General features: G+C 42.2%; 1 protein-coding gene across 1 annotated transcript in view; it reads right to left on the reverse strand.

Moving 5' to 3' along the window:
- RORA (RAR related orphan receptor A) overlaps positions 1-19,520 on the reverse strand; it is a 96,411-nt gene that overhangs the window by 26,438 nt on the left and 50,453 nt on the right. Inside the window, exon 2 of the mRNA XM_008059060.2 lies at positions 10,249-10,334. Within this exon, the coding sequence (XP_008057251.1) occupies positions 10,249-10,334 (86 nt within the window). The remainder of the gene's footprint in view (positions 1-10,248; positions 10,335-19,520) is intronic.

Here is a 19,520-nt window from a genome sequence, read left to right on the forward strand (position 1 = left end):
TTGTTCATGCCATCACTGATGAATGAGTCAAGAACCAAAATACGTTTTTGTCATTTCACTCTCTTCTTCTTATGAATGTGAATGAAATATCAATCAACATTCATGTTGGAACTGAAGTCATTTGTCACCTGCAATCACAGGTATGGATGTAAGAATTCAGCAAACATCAATAAGAGCATTCACTGAGAGTCATTTGCCTATATGAAATTTGTAAGGAAGAATACATTCTATTTTTATTTGTAAATTGTATGAAATTGCATCAGCAAAATAAACACCATTATTATGTGCATACAATATAGAAACTTTTTTCCTCCAGAGAGCCAGTTGTTTAAAACATACCAGGATGTGCCTGGAATAAGCCCTGTCTGCACTGCGGCCCCAGCTTCCCATCAGCAGTTAAATGAAGCTTTCTGACTCGAGATAGGCATTTACCCCAAGTTGAGGGCTAGACTTCTAGAGCCCCGTTCCCTTACCTCCTCCCCCCACAAGCTCCAAACAGAACCACTGCTCATTTCCCAGCTTTGTCTCCTATAGGGTTTTTGGCTTGGTGATGGGCATCCCCCAAGTTACTCCAGGCAGAAAGATGAACATTCTTTCATTTCTGTCTCCTTCCCACCTACATCCAAGCAGTCACCAAATCAGGCAGCCTCTTGCCACCTTCCTATTTCTCAGATCCAGTCACTTTTCTCCATCTTCAGTGCAATTTTTGTAAGTTTCCATGCCTATCATTTCTTGTATTGGTTATTAAGCGAGGGAGAACCAAAAAAGATCCCAGAAATTATTTATAAAAAATTGTGAATTTATTCTTACATGTTTAAACTTCAGTCACCTTCAAAGTACTATCCGTTTGAGGCAATACATCTATCAAGATGCTTTTTTTTTCAGCCGGGCTTGGTGGCTCAGCCTGTAATCCCGCGCCTTGGGAGGCTGAGGTGAGTGGATTGCCTGAGCCCGCGGGTTCGAGACCCGCCTATGAAACTTGGCGAGACCTCATCTCTACAATAAATAAAAAAAAAAAAAAAATTAGCCAGGTGTGGTAGCACGTGCCTGTAGTTCCAGCTACTCGGAAGGCTGAGGCGGAAGGATCGCCGGAGCCCAGCAGGTCAAGGTTGCGGTGGCCGGGAGCGGCCACTGCACTCCAGTCTGGGTGACAGAGTGAGACTCCAACTCAAAAAAAAAAAAAAAGATGCTTTTTTCCACTGCTCAAAGCAGTTTTTGAACTTTCAATTTTGATGGCTTTTAGTGCTTCTGCCATTTTTTGTTTCACCTCTTCCATATTGGCAAAATGTTTCCCTTTGAGGACTTTTTTCATCCGGGAAAACAATAAAAAGTCACTCGGGGTGAGATCAGGTGAACAGGGAGGGTGGGACACTGGGGTTATGCCGTTTTTGGTCAAAAACTGCTGAATACTCAGCACGGTGTGGGCAGGTATGCTGTCATGGTGGAAGAACCAGTCACCTGTTTGCCACAACTCAGGATGTTTCTTCTGCAAAGCGTGATGCAACCTTCTCACAGCTTTCAGACAAAAACTTTGGTTGACCATTTGATCTGGAGGGGCTGGCCCTCCAAAAGATAATTCCGGATTTTTTGGGTTTTTTTTGGTCCCCCTCATATAGCCTCCATACTGATATTCCTGCTTCCTTCTTCCCTCCAATCCATTTCAAACAGCCATTAAAGACCTCTTTAAAACATCAGAACTGATAAGGTCACTTTCTAGCTTATCAGCTCTCAAGGATTCCCTACGGATGACCAGGCGATGACCACCTATCCAGGCATCCCTCTCCCATGTCAACCCTCTTCTCAAAGTCACACTCTGGCCAAGCCTAAGTGACTCATGTTCGGTTTCCCAAACCCTCTTCCTAACAGTTCCTGGAAACTCTCCTTCCCTTAAGGATTCACTGAGATCTTCACTTTCTCTGGGTCCATTCTCGGACCGTGCCCCTCCCAAGGCTGGTTGAGGGGCCTCTTTCATGTGCAACCTTTGGGTCCTGTATCTGACCCCCTCCTAGCTCTTACCTAGCTTCATGATTAATCTGTCCTTCCCACAAACTGCCTAGTTTCTTTGTTTCCAGTAGCTAATGCAATAATTAGAGAAGTCAAAAAATACTTGTTGAAGGAATGACCAGAGGAAAAGAACAATGATACTGATGAACACAGAGGTGACACTCATGTGCTGAGCACCTAATCTATACTAGGCACGGTTCAGGACACTTTGAAAACATTATTTGCAGTCCACAACAACCTACAATTTTCAAAGTAGGCATTTTAAAATTTGTCGTACAAATGAGAAAATTCAAAGAAAAAGAAATTAAGCAATGCATCCATAGTCACACAGCAGGAAGGGGGAGGAACCAGGATTTGAATTTCTTAATCCTAGATGCATTTTATTCTAAAGGCCATAGACTTCTTAATGCAACACCTAAAAAGCATCGAGACAGCAGAAGGATTGCTTGAGCCCACTGCATGCCAGCCTGGGCCTCAGAATAAGACTCTGACTCAAAAAAAAAAAAAAAAAAAACTCAGACAAACATGTAGGGAAGATCAATCAAACAAACAAAAAAAACCAAATGAACAACAACAAAACAAAATAAACAAGCAATACACCATTTTTCAGCTCTGTAGTCAAAGTTCCATATAATGGTTCAGATGAGGGAGATGGCATATTTTTTTTTTTTTTAAAGTTGGAGTCTCACTCTGTCGCCCAGACTGGAGTGCAGTGGCTGCTCCCGGACACCGCAGCCTCGACCTGCTGGGCTCCGACGATCTTTCCGCCTCAGCCATCCAAGTAGTCGGAATTACAGGCATGTGCTACCACGCCTGGCTGATTTTTTGATTTACTGTAGAGATGAGGTCTTGCTGCCCAGGCGGGTCTCGAACCCGCGGGCTCAGGCAATCCACTCACCTCAGCCTCCAAAGGCGTGGGATTACAGGCTGAGCCACCGAGCCCGGCTTGGAGATGGCATTTTATAGGGTATCAAATGTCAGGTTTCTATACAGGCAGGAAGACACTCATTTGCTAGATACACTGAAAGTGCTTTGAACTGTGGTGTTAATAACAGTTTGGCCCAGGGCGTGGGCTGGCTGCAAGCTGCACTGTGGGTGTGGCTGGGAAGGTGCTGGGGGTCTGACTCCGAGGGGTCCCCTCCTGCATGGGGCTTCTCCTCAGGGAAGCACAGGCTGAAATGCTGATCTGATGTTTGGTCTTTTGACAATTTTCACTTAATGAATTGATTCCTACAGTTCATTAACATACCCACTTCCACTTCTGTATACACATATGTCTTAATTAGCTGCTCATTGGCTGTTTAATTACAAGAAAACAGCTGACAGCTGCCTTGCTGAATTCTAATGGCAGACGCTTTGGAACGGCTACACATTTGCTTTTGACAACCAAGATTTATTCATAACTCTATGATTCATTGTGAATGCTCATATGCCTGCCCAGATTATTGTATTTCCCAATACAACTAAACATTTGGAATTTGGGGGTCTGTTGAAGTGAGTATACGTCTACCTTTCAGTCTGTTTCTGAGGCTGAAAAGAGCAGAGAATCTTATATATAAAAGAATGTGCTATGTTACAATTTTATTTATTTCGGGAACTTTCTGTTGAGAATGTCCAGAAGTATGGGGGTGAAGAAGAAGAAACATCTTCAGATAAATGTGGGCCAAAAGTTAAGTATCTGGGCCAGGCATAGTGGTTCATGCCTATAATCCTGGCACTTTGGGACGTGCAGGTGAGATTTCCTGAGTCCAGGGGTTTAAGACCAACCTGGGCAACTTGGTAAGCTCTTGTCTCCACCAAAAACAAAAAACAAAAAAAAACCGGTGCATACCTATCCAGCTACTTGGAAGGCTGAGGTGGAAGGATCTCCTGAGCCCGGTGGATTGAGGCTGTGGCAACTGTGATTGTGCTACTGCACTCCAACCTGGGTGACAGAGTGAGACTCTGACTCAGGAAAAAAAAAAAGTATCTGGATAAAGGGGAAAAAGAGGATAATTATCAGTTTAATTTTATTGAGGGGTAAAGAAATACATGCATAGACTAAAATCAGGAAGAGGATGGGACAAAGGAGGTGATAAAATTAAAGGGTGCGTGGGGGGGGCAGGCAGGAATAAGAGTTCCCAAAGAAACACAGTTTGTTCTTTAGGAAGCACTGCCAGCCTCATTCACAAAAGTTCGCTGGTACAGTCCCACGCTCCTGCATCTGGCAGCAATAAACCATAGAAATCTGGATCTCTTGAACTGCTCTCTTATTCAATAATGACGGACCTCCCTGTGGAATTGTAGGTGCAAATGATCTCTGATGAAAGCTGACCTCATGTGTCATATCTGGTAAGTGTAGATGTCTGCTTTTGACTGTGCTTTGGCGTGCTCGGATCCAATCCAAGTGAACACATCCAGCCACAGCTATTCCCACACAAGCGCGGGAGGCCTGCCTGGAGCCAGGCACTGTGGTAGCGTCCTCTCTGTAACACGGCCTCAAGAACAGTGTCTTCTGCAAGCTGGAAGTGGGCAGCAGTTACTGAGATATGACTAAGACCAAGACAATACATGAAAAAGAAAAATTCTGAACCATCTTGATGCAAATTGGAGCTTAATGCGTTCTTAACCACTTGCAGATTTCATCAAGGACTGGAAGATTTAGCTAAGCAAAAATTTTTGCTTATCACCTGTACATAACAGAACTGAAACTGTGACATCATAAGGATGTAATAACAGCTTATCCTCTCCAAGTTTCATTTTCATTTTAAATGGCTGGCTCTAATACTGGGGCCAGGTGTTAGAAAGCATTCAAATAAAAATCTTAAGCGTAAATCGTATCATTGCTATAAAGTTAACTGAATTGGTTCAGGGCTAGTGACATTTTACAACAGATACAAATATTAAAATACTCTAAATGACAATTTAAGCCTAAAATAAACATGCATGGAAATTCATTTTAAACCAAAAACATAAGAAGCTCTGGAAACTGCTTTATTTTGTGGGTGGGGGGTGGGGGAGAATGTCAGGCTGGTCACTGACCCCTGGGCTCAAGCAATTCTCCTGTCACAGCCTCCCCAAGTGCTGGGATTACAGGTGTGAGCCACTACACCTGGCCAGCTTTTTAATTATTAAAGTAGACATATTTGTTAATGCAGAAAAATTATCACAAATTCTCCCTTTTCCGGGTAGAAGAGGAAGTTTAGAGTAAGACATTATCTGAAATGTATTAACTGATGAGTAAATATTTGACAAAAAAAAATGCCACTCTGTTCTTAGACTTGTCAAGAGCAGAGTCTTAAATATAAGCAGAAACCAATTCACTAACCCTGATATTGGATTGTACACTATCACTAAAAAAATTGGAGAGCTAAGATGTGTGTTTTGATTAGGGGTCTCACTTTGTAGCCCAGGCTGGAGCACAGTGGGACAATCATGGCTCATCACAGCCTTGACCTCCTGGGTTCAGGCGATCCTTCCTGCTCAACCTCCTGGGTAGCTGGGGTGACAGGTGCATGCCACCACACCTGGCTAATTTTTTGGCTTTTTTGTAGAGATGAGGTCACCCTCTGTTGCCCAGGTTGTGTGTGTGTGTATCTTGACCATTTTTCTCTTAACACTTTATTCACTTTAAAGACTGAGCCTTAGCCCTAACACCCACCGCCTCTAATGTCACTCTGGCTTTTCCTCTGCTGGCTTGTCACAGGACCTGCATTCTTGCCTAGCAGGTCTGCCTAGCTCGCCTCATACCTCTCACGCTGCTCACCAAGGCTGAAACTAAATTCTGTCCCAAGAGCTCAGAAAGGCCCCTGTGAACAGAACTAAAACCTTGAAGGCCTGAGTTCTAACGCATGTTCTTCTGAAAGGCACTATCCACGACTCGGCAGTGCCATCAAGTTGTCCTCTTGTTCTTTCAGAATAACAGGCAAAGTACCTTTAGAATAAAACCTTGGTATAAAGGAGTCCTTAAGAATTTGGGGATGGTGCATCTGTCTATCCTTAACCCCCACCACCCCCAGAAAGTGACCCTTTGCTTCAGTCAGACTGGGTGATGTGCTGTCCCCTGGATGCAACCACGGCCACTCAATTTCTGGACTTTTCCTCTGTCATTCCTCATTCTCCCTCCTCCCCAGTTAGAGTGTCCTCCCCATTCTCCTTCACTGGCCAAATCCTTCTTCAACCACCACAGTCAATGCCTCCTCATTAAAGCCTTGAATGGGCAGAGCATGGGGACTCTCCAGGCCTCCTAGATATGCTGCCCAGTGGCTATGTGCTGCTTGTGCCCATCAGACTGTGGCCTTACTCTGTTACTTAGTCCTTGTGTAGCTATTTAGCTGTTCCAGTACAGGCCTCCTTTCTACCACTAGACCACTGACTACTGAATGGAGGCGTTCTTTGTCTTAGAATCCCTTATAAGGCTTAACAGTGCCTGTTCGCAGGGGACTGTGTGCGTGTGTTGGTGTGGTTGTTGTTAGCAGATTCTACATAACAAATAGCAAATGGTCACAACAGTAAGACTGGACCCCTAGATGTCCCGGAAATCATATCTGACTATACAGAGCAGTATCACCAAGCCACTAAGAAGTTTGGCAAGGAATGACAGTGAGGACAGCCGACGCCACATCAGTATTTGTTATGCACCTGCCACTCTTCCAAGGCCTTTACCTAAAATGCACACGATAACCCTGTGAAGATATTACAGTGATAATCTTCTTTCTATAGATGGGTTAACTGAGGCACAGAGCAGTGGGGGAGGGGCTCAAGCTGGTAAATAGCAGAGCTAGGATTTCAACCTAAGCAGTCTGGTTCTGTAGTCAGAGCATAAGCACGGGACAATGCTGTCTCTCCAGAGAATAAAGGAGACAGGAGAGGGTGAGCTAGGAACAACCAAACACAAGGGAAAGAGTGGCTAAAACTTCTGCCTTTTTTTTCTTTTCTTTCTTTCTTTTTTTTTTTTCGAGACAGGATCTCATCCTGTTGACCAGGCTGGAGTGCAGTGGTGAGATCATAGCTTATTGCCGAGTCACAAATTCGGGCTCAAGTAATCGTCCTGCCTCAGCATCCTATGTAGCTAGGACTACAGGCTCATTCTACCATGCCGGCTAATATATTTTTTTTTTGTAGAGATGAAATCTTGCTATGTTGCCCAGGCTGGTCTCAAACTCCTGGCCTCAAGCAATCCTTCCGCCTCGGCCTCCCAAAGCACTGGGATTATAGGTACCTGGGCCTTTTGCCATTTTTGCTGCCCATGTGCAGCACTTAGCAAATATGTGGTTAAACAGTTATTTCAGCAAATAAACAGGTTCTTATGGTTTCAGGTTGTTGATTTTTTGTTTTTTTTGAGTTGGAGTCTCACTCAGTCTCCTAGGCTGGAGGGCAGTAGCATGCTTGTGGCCACCCCAGTGTTGACCTGCTGGGCTCAGTGATCCTTCTGTCTCAGCCTTCCAAGTGGCCAGAACTACAGGTGTGTGCTACCACGCCTGGCTAATTTTTTGATTTATTGTAGAGATGAGGTCTCACCAAGTTGTCCAGGCTGTTCTCGAACCGGTGGGCTCAGTCAACCCCCTCACTTCGGCCTCCCAAAGTGCTGGGATTACAGACTTGAGCCACCGCGCCTGGCCTAGGTTGTTGATTTTTAAAATACACTCACAAAATGAGTAGCTCAGAAAACGACTGAGTCCTCCTTCCCCTCTTATAAGATACCATTTGATATGTCTAATTTGAAGTTTTTCTTATGTCTAATTATAACTAGCACAAAGATAAATTATTTACAACTGGTCATGATATAACCACCTTTACCTGGTTAGAACATGATAAATAATTAACATAAATGACAAAAAAAAGAAGTCTCTTGACTTCACCATAACTAGGAATAAAAATGTTAACAGTTAACAGAAGAGAAAAACTATAATACAGAATAAATGGTGTGTGCATCAAATATACACGCATAACATTGTACGGGTCCCTGGCTGGGCATAGACCCAATCTGTTAATAAAACTATGTTTTAATTGTTTTGTGGTTTTCATTGTATAAAGTCAACAGAGCAGAGGAGCAGAACCACACATAACTAAAAACCACTTCGTCACCGAGGCTATATGTTCAGACAAGATCTGGAAGGGAATCTAGGAAAATAATAGCTGTGGAATCCTAGTTGTTCTTTGTTTTCTTATTGCTTTTGTTTTTGTCATGACCAATATTCAGGGTAAAAAAAAAAAAAAAAAGCTCATTGTTTGTGCCTATGCAAACACAGTGGTACTCAGTCGGTTCAGGTTCTATTGAATAGCATGTTGCTCATTAATCTTCCAAACTGCTGGAGAATTTCATATGAGGTAGCCCTCCCCCCGAGCCTGCCTCTCTCCCAGACTCAATTCCTTGGCAATCACTTCCAGAAAACGACATAACCAGGCATAAAACTACACACGGCATCACTGACAAACTCAGAGGAAGAGGTCCTTTTTTGGGGCAGCATGAAGGGACAAGTAGTGAACGGGTGAATAGGATACTGCCTGGCACCCTGTCTTCTCGACAATACCTGGGTGATACACAGTGCACAAATCAAATTCATGTAGAACCCCTTGCAGGCAAGTCCTGGGGTCTACAGACCCTTCACCGGAAAGGCCATGGCATCTCCACCAGGGACACAGCTCTGGGAGGTGGAGCACAGAGTGGGTAAGAATGAAAGACAACAGCTGCCCAGCATCATCAGAAAAACTGACTCCAAAAATCTTGAGGTGATGGTGGCCACAGTCAAGTCAATCACGCTCTTCTTTACATCCTTGGATGCCACAGCCCAGGTGGTTCATTTCATTTTGTTTTATTTTATTTATTTAATTAGCTAATTTGTCTTGAGCGAGGGCAGATTTTGGAAGTAAAAGGGCTTAACTTTTTTTTTCTTTGTAATCCAGAACTCTGAGGACTTGAGGGTTACCATAGGGATGAATAATTTGAAATATCCCCTAAATAGCAAGCCTTCCACTCCTAAAAAAGACAGGTAATTTTTTTTAAAAGTTGATGACATGCGTTCAGTGGTGTGCAGAAACCTCAAACTTCACTCAAACGGGATCAACATGAAGTCTTTGTGCATGTACAAATTTGCAAATGTTACCATGATAAACAGTAAAACAAAGAATTAAGGAAATGATGAGGTTAATTTCCCTGATGTCACTAAGTAGTTATTTGTGTCTGTAGGTGATTTTCGGATTTGATGACATGGTATTTTCTAATTTTGCTAAAGGAAAGCTAACCAAATTCACAGATTTTATTTTTTGCCTCAGCCTCTAGAAGCCTTAGGGCTAATTCAGGCCTGGTTGTAGCAGTCGGCCATCTAGGGACCTCCTGAATGTTTAAATAGCTTCTCCCCTGTTTATTTTGCATCGTTTTATCCTGTAAGCTGTCTCAAGGCCCTTCTAATACAAGCACGAAGATTTAAATCTTAATAAACTGAAATGTGAATAACAGGCAATCTGGGCTTGGAAGTTCTTAAATTATTAGGATAAACATTTCTATTTCCCAATTATACAATATACATATTGCCCCATTGATTAAAGTCAGTAATAATAAAAAAGTAACAATAACAATAATAAGGGTAATATTTTGATTTAAATAGTACTTTTCCATTTGTAAGGACTTTTATTTATAGCTTCTCATTCTAGTTTTGGAGTAGTCCTAAAAAGTAGGAAGAACAGGTGTTACTCTCACTTTATAAGCAGAGAAACTGAGTCAAAAAAGATGAAGACATGCCCCAAGCAATATGGGCAAATGGTGGTGCTTGGGCTAGAATTCAGTTCTTCCTAACAGCCTTCCCATAACATGGCCAGACGTGTTAACACCTGTATACCAACAATGAGACTCAATCACATTCCAATTAAACTTATCAGAAATACCTTTTTACAAAGCTTGTACCAGGGACATCATAGAAGTCTGGAGTCATGTCTTTTTAAACAAAGATGACGAAAGAGATTGCTCATCCATTCAATCAGCCATGAGGTTGAAAGTGACAAACCTAAGCCATGCTCGAATAACTTTTTCTAGTTTCCTGTTATTTTGAAGGAGTAAAAATACATAGAACTTCCTTAATTGAAATTTGACACCAAAATATTTCCTCTGTCATTTCTCATCACTCAAAATTCCAAACTGCTGGAGGATTTCATATGAAATAGCCTCCAATTCCAAGGAGTTGGATTCTGAGACATAGTAGAGGTAAAACATAAAAACCTCAAAGGTACATCCCAACATTAATAGAAACAACAACTCAAAAGGCTTACCTTGCAGCCTTCACATGTAATGACACCATAATGAATTCCTGACGATTTGTCTCCACAGATCTTGCATGGAATAATTTCAATTTGAGCTGCAACAGAAGCACGCAACCAGTTAATTACATTTTCTTTTAAACACCTTATAAAAGCGTTCCCTGATCAGCATTTGTATAGTGAAAACTAATAACCTGCTAAACATTATACTGCATTAACTATTCATTGCTGAACTGTGAGGGTGCCCCTAGAGCCCTGGACTAAATTATGGCTGCTCGTTATATAATAGCTTTTGGGTTATTAAAATGGGTCATTTGAGAAGGTGTTTAAGAACCCACAAGAAGACTGGGATCAGCATTTCAAAGCCTTCAAGAACTGGAGAGTTCGCAGTTTAGGCCTCAGAGCAAAGCAGATACTAAGATGTGTTCTCCGATCTCATTTTCCATCATTATTTTTAAAAGATCATAAATCTTTCTTGGCTGAGCATTGTAGCTCCACGGCTAGAGAAAACGACACTCCGAAAAGTCAGATCTACTTAGGAAAATGATTCAATTCAAACTACTAATAGGTTACATATGACGGTAAGTTAAGCATTCCTTCATCTTTTAAAAAAATTAATGTAGTTGCCATGTGTTAAAAATTAGTCCACTTGTGTATGACCCAAACCTTTCAACTGCAAAGTTAGTGTCCTATCTAAATTTCACAAGATAAAACCTGACAAATAGGATATGGAGCTTCTGAGTTCTCTAGGTTGGAAATGGATTTCCTGGTACAGCATGCATGTGTTTCTACCCAACTGATTACTTAAGGATGGCTTATACAGGAAGACTATCCAAATAATTAACATATATCACACCAACGTCTCAAATAGGAAAAAGCACACTGCTAAGCAAAACACATTATATCCTGAATAAAGTCAAAAAGAGCATAACTAGGGATTAAAAATAACTTAAGGAAAAGAATAAGTAGGCAAATGAAAGTTCTTGGATCATCTATTAATAGAGTTTATATGTGAAATAAAAACCAATGCCGAGCTGTATAGACAGGATGGTGATGGTCACCAGTTTATCTGGAATGTTCTATTGTGCTAAATTTATTTTTACTCCTGAATATCATGCCAGATTATCTACTAAATTATACCCACAAACACAATTGCAGGTATCGAAGCTTACTTTATTTTTATATAGCCCCTACCTAGCCCCATGCCCTACAGAGAGCAAGGACTTTGTCCAAGGAATATGTCACACAGTTTAAGTACCACACATATACACACAGTCCACTCTTTTTTCTAATGTAGTCCCATATCCTGGGATAATTCCATAACCACTTACTGTGAATTTGATGCGATGTATTTGATACTTAGAAAGAACACACATGAAACTATTGGGTTTAACCTCGTTATAAACCATGTGTATTGCTGACCCACTTTCCCGGGACCTAGTACAAGAACTCTGGTGACTTTTAGGGAGTGCAAACTATTTTAGAAGGAAGATCTTTGTCTTATCAGTCATTTTTTAATACTGGCATACTGAGTTTCTTTGCTTGTTTGGATTTAGAGATTGCTCAAAATCTCACATCCAACATATTTTCTATAATCTTTCTAGTACTCCAGTAATTGTGATTTTTCACTGTCCAATAGGTATATTCCAAGTTGTACAACTTACTAGGTTTAAGACTGCATCTAACAAAACTTGTTATTTGCAAATCTGCCTCATGTTAGCGCCGAGCTTGACTTCACGAAAAATTCTTTATGAAATGTGAAATCTAATAATGGCTCATACTTAATGGCTCTTCCAATATTTTTAATATAGTCAAGTTAAAGGTTTGTGCCACAGATTGCAACGGGGGAGGGAAGGAAGGAAGGAGGGAGGAAGGGAGGCTAATACTTTTCAGAGACTCAATAAAAGCCAAGTCGAAGTAGAGAAATTCTGAAAGGTGGTATCAGCTGAGAGTTACTGCCTGGATTTTCCCCACATGACTTAACTAGTCTATAGAGAGAACTAGCTCCCCACCCCCACCATAGGAATAGAATAATTGGGCAACACAAAGTCCTTGAACTACCTATTAAACGAAAGTATATAAGATGTAAAGAAAACCTACTCAGAGCTGATGTCTCACCCCAAGCTGTAATCACAGAAATCAGGGATAAAACAAACCTCTTTAGGCGCAGCAATTTAAGTCAGCATCAAAACTACCCGAAACAAGGAAAGCAATGCTAATACAAAATGTGGGCCTTTCACAGTTCTCTTCATTCCACATTCACAATGGGGAGCTCAAGCATAGCTATTTAGTCCTTTATAAGGTTGTGAAGGCTTTGGGCATATTGGAAACATCCAGTAACACTGCAATTGGATCAAATTGAAAATCACATGCAGCATTGCTGTTTAGTCGGCCTGGACTTGCAGTGGGTTACCAATAAGAAGTGGAGTGATGATATTAATGGCCACAACCGAAATGCCTGTCTAGCATGGAGGTCTGCTCATGATGAGGGTGGGCCCAGGAGTGCCATCCTGGCCTCAGCGCTTCAACACTTGGAATTGCTCATAGCCTGGCTGGGGGATGATGGGGGTGGAGGTGGGGAGCATTTGTAGCACAGACCTGGAGTTTGGTGCCCTGTGACACAAGGCTGATGGCCTGAGTCAGGTTCCTAAATCCTTGGTCTCCAGCCTTGCTGTCAGATCTGGAAGATATCTGAGCCAAGTCACAAGGTTGACTGAGGCCAAGAAGTTTAGAATAAATGAACTCACTGTAGTTTGACTTGCATTTCTCTATTAAAAAAAAATTTTTTTTTTGAGTTGTGTCTCACTTTGTCTCACCCCGGCTAGAGTGCAGTCGCATGCTCATGGCTGACTGCAGCTTTAACCTCCTGGACTTCAGTGACCCTTCTGCCTCAGCCTCCTGAATAGCTGGGACTACAGGCACGGGCCACCACGCCCAGTTAATTTTTGATGTTTTGTAAAGACGGGGTCTCTCTCCATTGCCTGCTCAAGCAATCCCACCACCTTGGCCTCCCACAGTCCTGGGATTATAGGTGTGAGCCACTGCACCTGCCTGACTTGTATTTCTAAGCAGGTGGCCATTCGCCTTGACCTTGACCCCACCGTGTGGATGCTTACTTCCACCGTGCAATTCTGGTTCAAGAATCAAAATTGCTGGACTCGGTGGCTCAGCCTGTAATCCCGCGCTTTGGGAGGCTGAGGTGAGTGGATTGTCTGAGCTCGCGGGTTTGAGACCCGCCTGGGCAACTTGACGAGTCCTCATCTCTACAATAAATAAAAAATTAGCCGGGCGTGGTAGCGCGCGCCTGTAGTTTCAGCTACTTGGAAGGCTGAGGCAGAAGGATCGCTGGAACCCAGCAGGTCGAGGTTGTGGTGGCCAGGAGTGGCCACTGCACTCCAGTCTGGGTGACAGAGTGAGACTCCAACTCAAAAAAAAAAAAAAAAAAAAAAAGAATCAGAATTAACTAGAACAAGTTTCACTGGGAATCTCATGGTAAGGTGATGAAAAGGTTTCTCCAAAGCCAGCTCAGGTATTCTGAGTGGTCAGATTACACCATTCTCCTAGCCTACCCCCTGCATGGCTCTCTTCTTGCAGAAGACAATTTCAGGTGCAAGTGCTCTTTAGGAAATGACTACGATCTACCTGCCCCCAAAGCAAAGCGTCTGAATGCAAACTGATCGCACGCGTTGATATTCCTGGCAAGCAAGCATCTGCAGATTGGAGCAGGGCACTTAGACCTGTGTTTAATCCAACAACTCACAAAAAGTTCTGTCAGACACCACTACTTTCAATGTTCACAAGCATATTGATTAAATTAACCCACATCCATATTCATCCCAGCAAAGAGGTTTATTGTGTAGCGAAATCTCTGAAGCAAGATGCACGCATATTCTCATGAATTGGCTTCACAATGAAAAATCTTGCTATGAAACCTCATTCGCCCACACTTTCAGCGCTATTGCCTAAATAATTTGCTCTTTCGTGCACCCTATGTAATTCAAGGAGGCTCTCCACACCTGCGCAGGCAAATTTCTGTGGTTTCAAAGAGCTCACAACGAGTGGCAGCGGGCGTCAGGAAACCCTGGAAGGCAAGCGTGCTAATGAGCCAAGTGGTCCTTGGGCTGTGCTGTCATTCAGCCTTGTACTTCTATAAAAGGTTTGCTTTTCATTTTTAATGCTAAAAGGAGCAAGAACATAGGCACTGGCATTCTTAAGACCTAATTTATTTTTCAGGATCTACCTTGGTCCGGCGAACAATGCCCATTTTCCCAAAGGATTAAAAAAATAAAATTCTATAAGAGAGGCACTCATGACTTCATTCTGTGGGGGAGTAGTGAGCTCTTGACAATAATCTAAGGGATTTATAATAATCACTCATATCTAACATATATTTGTGCTTATAATATGGCAGACATTAGCTTACTCCTGCAACACCCTATGCAGTAGGTAGCACTAGTCATTGTCATCGCTGTCGCCATCAACTTCATCATTATCTGTGTACTTTTAGACGAGAAAATGGAAACTCAGAGAAGCCCAATAACTTGTCAAAGCCAGAGAGCTACCAAGTGATAAGGCTCAGAATTAGATACATATTATCTTTTTGGCTAGCACAAAAGTCTTGTTTTTTTCCTTTCTCACCATACTAAATCACAAGAAGATAAATCACTCTAGTAACAAGTATCATACTGCTCTTGGTACATGATCACTAACCAAGGGTCAGAAGACATGGTCTAAGTAATTTGGTGAAACTTATATACTACTCAGGAACTGATGGTAAGACCCTTTCTGGGAGTTATCTGTTTTTGTTTATAGCTGAAAACAACCATTAACTTTCTAGGCCAGTCACCTTGCTCTCACAAAATTCCAGGTAGAATTTTGACCCTCCAAGTGACTGATGCCAAAGTTTCACAATTCCTAAGGCTGGGCAAATTATTTACCTCTCTGGGCCTTTGCTTCATATTTGGAGATTCAATGATACGACATGTAACACAGCATATATATAATGTGTTATACATATGAACATTTTATATATGTAACCTCTCTATATGTACATCACATAGTTCTTAAAAATAACTGGCATTCGGTAAATAGTAGTTATTATTATTGTTGTTGTTGATAAGGAATCCTGCCTTATAGTGAAATGAAATTCTTTCCTCTAGACTTTAAGCTCTTTCCAAAGTGGGGATAGAGAAAAGCTGCTTATCCTCCAAATAATATGACAGGCAGTTCATAGCGGCTACCATAGCAATCCCGCACAACTTTGCCACTTAACTGTTTGCTACAACACAGCTGTGTGTTGCAGTGTGCTGTGAGATGTGTCACAAGGAATTGGTTACTAATAAAAGTAAAAAAAATTACGTTTTTTATTGGTTTGCACAAAAAATAAACCAGCATGTACCCAAGGTTGCCCCAATAGTATCTTTCACTCTCACACAACCATATACTTCCTTAAATTGGACTGAAGAGGGTGGAGTTACTGGTAGCTTGCCAAGAAATAGCCAATGGCCAAACCTTGCATACACCTATGAGAGTATGTTTGTCATGCTTATGATGGCAACCAATTCTGTGTGTCTTACAAACACAGTCAAAATTTACTGCTTAAAAAAAAAACAAACCTATCTTTTACACAAATCTGTTGACAGTAGTTTTTTTTCCTTTAATGAGGTGCTGAGAATATGGAGGACTTTTCACTTGCTACGTTACATATTTCTCTAATGTTTGAATTTTTTACAACCAGCATGTATTACTTTTGTAAGCAGAAAAACCAATAAAGATTAAAAAGAAAAACCCTAAGGCATTCGATTTTATTTTCAGTCAAATGGCTTGAGTCCTTTATGGATTAGTCACTTTATTTTATCCCCAGTTTAAAACTGCTGGGGTATTAAAGGCTTCTGCAGCTGCCTGGCCTGCACGTCAAGGACAGCCAGCAGAGAGCTGTGGAGTCTTTACCTGTTCCCTGGCTTCTAGAATTTCATGGCCTTCTTGGGTCTGGCTGCCTCCTCGTTCCAGGTCTTTTAAAGATAGTCTAGCAGCTTGTACCTGCCCAAGGAAGCTTGACCAATGGGAGCAAAAGTAGGGATGTCCCTAGCTGGAGTGAGGGGGACTTTTCCCAATTTGTCTGGTATATATCTGGCTGGATTGAGGGGGCCTTTTTCCAATTTGTCTGCCCAGATGGGCTCCTCTTTTTCTTTTTTTTCCCCCCAGGTGTGATTATTTTTATTAATGCATATCACAATTTAGAAGTACATACTGCATTTTGTCAAATTGAAGACTATATATGTACATATATAGAGATACATATATATGTATAGTTTCATACATAATTTATAATTTCATTCAAATAAGTTGCAATATTTTGCTAACCAAAATGGAAGTGGTAGTTATTAAATATACAGATTTTTATATGCACACAGAATAACTGAAATATATAAATATACATATATATATGATTTAGCATTTTTTATGTATCACTAAGGAGGAAAAACTATGTTACATCTTCTAGTTGATAATCCAGTGAAAATTGAAGGAAATTAGTTAAGGTTAAGTTCACATGAAATATTTGAGAAGGCTGAGACTGAGCTACTCTACAGGGAATGTTTGCAGAGTAGATTAAATGTTCTTACTATGATAGCTTTATCATGCACTATTTGGTATAAAGTTGTAGTCATTTATTTATTATTTGATCATTTTTTTGGTAATACTTTTAAAACTTTTCCACAAGTAAGCCCTTTAGTAACAATGGGCTCCTCTTTTCCCATAGCTCAAAGAGCACATGGCTACACCATAGCTTAGTAAGGCAATGGCCACTGGTTGCTCATGGTTGAGTCCTTTTTTAAGTTTTTATTTTTTGAATGGGAGTCTCACTCTGTCACCCAGGCTGGAGTGCAGTGGCACAGTCACGGCCACTGCAGCATCGACCTGCTGGGCTCAGGTGATCCTTCTGCCTCAGCCTTCCAAGTAGCTAGAACTACAGGCATGCGTCACCACGCCCAGCTAATATTTTTTTGATTTATTGTAGAGACGAGGTCTCAATATGTTGCCTAAGCTGGCTTCACATCCGTGGGTCCAGGTAATCCTCTCGCCTCCGCCTCCCAAAGTGCTGGGATTCGAGGCGTGAGCCACCATGCCCAGCAAACTCCTTTTTTTCAAACCATCCTTCCAGAGGCAGTGCCCTCCTCTACAGTGTGCAGGGGTGCTGTGTGGGTAGTGGTGGAATGTTCAGGGAGCAAAACACTTTCTCTCCACCCTGTCACTGCTGCCCAGGGAGACTCCAGGCCACCGTAAGGATTTGCAGCGAGCTCTCATGACATCCTCATGGTGGGAGGGGGATAGACTGTCATCCTGGGCCTGTGGCTTAGGAGAGTGATGTTTTCCCTAGCCCGGGCATGGTCAGTGGCCCTCAGGGGCAAGCAGAGCCAAGTTTCAGCTGCTTACTCTGCAAATGCCATTTAATCTATTAATGTATACTAAATATAACCCCAGTATGTTTCCTGAGTATGTTATTTTCTTCTCTTGATTTTTTGGATTCTTTCATGACAGTATTTAATCCTGTTGAACATCACCAAACAATGAGACCTCTAATTAGAAAAGCCCTACCCCTTTGGTCGGCAGTCTTGTAGTCATTTCTGGCAATAATAATAATGTCTGCATTTTTGCAGAATTCTGTACAGCTTTAAAAGTTTTTGTCCTCATTAGCCTGTTTTGATTTTGGTGCTCGCAACATCCCCAAAGGAGGCAGATGGGTATTATTATCCCCATTTTACAGATGTGGGAAATGAGCCATAAGAGGGTTCAATGGCTTCTTCTCTATGTTGAGATTTTCCCGGGTTTAATTGCAGAAGCAGCCCTAGAAAAAGCAGATTTGGTGTCTCCTTCCCATTTGGGAGTATTTGATGCCTGTGGGTTTATGTGATCACCCATCTGGGGCTCTCAAGGGGAAGTGATGCCAGGAAGAAAGAGCTGGAAGTCAACTCAGCTCTAAGAGGTGGAGGTGGCCTCTCGGGTAGCCATCTGACACTCATCTCCCCAGGTGGCCTCAGGCAAGTCACCTTCACCTCTGCTTCCTCCATCTATAAAATAGGAATAATTCTTACCTCCCAGGCAGGTGGTGGTAAATTAATGCTCACAAAGCTCTTTGAAGATGAAAAACCTGTATAAATGGGAAGCTTTAGGAAGCTTGGCATGCCATTCCTGGCAAGGATCAGGACGCTGTGTCCTTATTGCCCACAATAGTCTCTGTCATGAAAAGAATAAAAATTACATAGAATAATAATTTTCAGCTGCTAGCTAGACTTAATTTTTTTCCCTTGAGTTGTTGTTTTACTCTGTCACCCAGGCTGGAGTGCAGTGGCACACTCACAGCCACCATAGTCTTGGCCTCCTGGGCTCAGGGGATCCTTCCAAGTAGCTGGAACCACAGGCACACATCACTATGCTCAGCTAATTTTATGATTTATTATAGAGATGAGATCTCACCAAGTTGCCCAGGCTGGTCTCAAGCCCCTGGGCTAAAGCAATTCTCCCACCCCAGCCTCCCAAAGTACTGGGATTACAGGTGTGAACCACTGTGCCCTGTTTATTTATTTATTTATTTATTCTGAGTTGGAGTCTCACTCTGTCGCCCAGACTGGAGTGCAGTGGCCGCTCCCGGCCACCGCAGCCTCGACCCGCTGGGCTCCGGCGATTCTTCCGCCTCAGCCTTCCAAGTAACCTGAATTACAGGCGCACGCTACCACGCCCGGCTAATTTTTTGATTTATCGTAGAGATGAGGTCTCGCTGCCCAGGCGGGTCTTGAACCCGCGGGCTCAGGTAATCCACTCACCTCAGCCTCCCAAAGGTGCGGGATTACAGGCTGAGCCACCGAGCCCGGCGATTTATTTATTTTTAATAGTTGGCTTCCAAAATACCTTCCTGAGGGACTGATGGGTTCAGATGTTACTATCTTAGTTTCAACTTGAAAAAAAGCATGTATGTGGAGAAATCACCCCCCTATGACAGCTGTCACATGCAAAGTCATTGCCATAATTTTATCCTTATACAGTCTTGCTGGGGTATCATGGAAATGGCATGATTCCCACTTGTTAACATAATAAACATATGTGGCACCCTCTGACATCCCAAGCCTCAGTATTAAGTTGATATCTGACTCAAATGACTCTGTCAAATTATAGCCATTAAAAAAGCCCTGAACCTTATAAAATAAACTACTTCTTAAAAGCTTCAATTTAGCCAGGCTCAGTGGCTCAGCCTGTAATCCCACGCTTTGGGAGGCTGAGGTGAGTGG

The sequence above is a fragment of the Carlito syrichta genome, unplaced genomic scaffold (assembly GCF_000164805.1).
Source record: "Carlito syrichta isolate Samal-C Ts95f unplaced genomic scaffold, Tarsius_syrichta-2.0.1 Scaffold303682, whole genome shotgun sequence".
Lineage (NCBI taxonomy): Eukaryota > Metazoa > Chordata > Mammalia > Primates > Tarsiidae > Carlito > Carlito syrichta.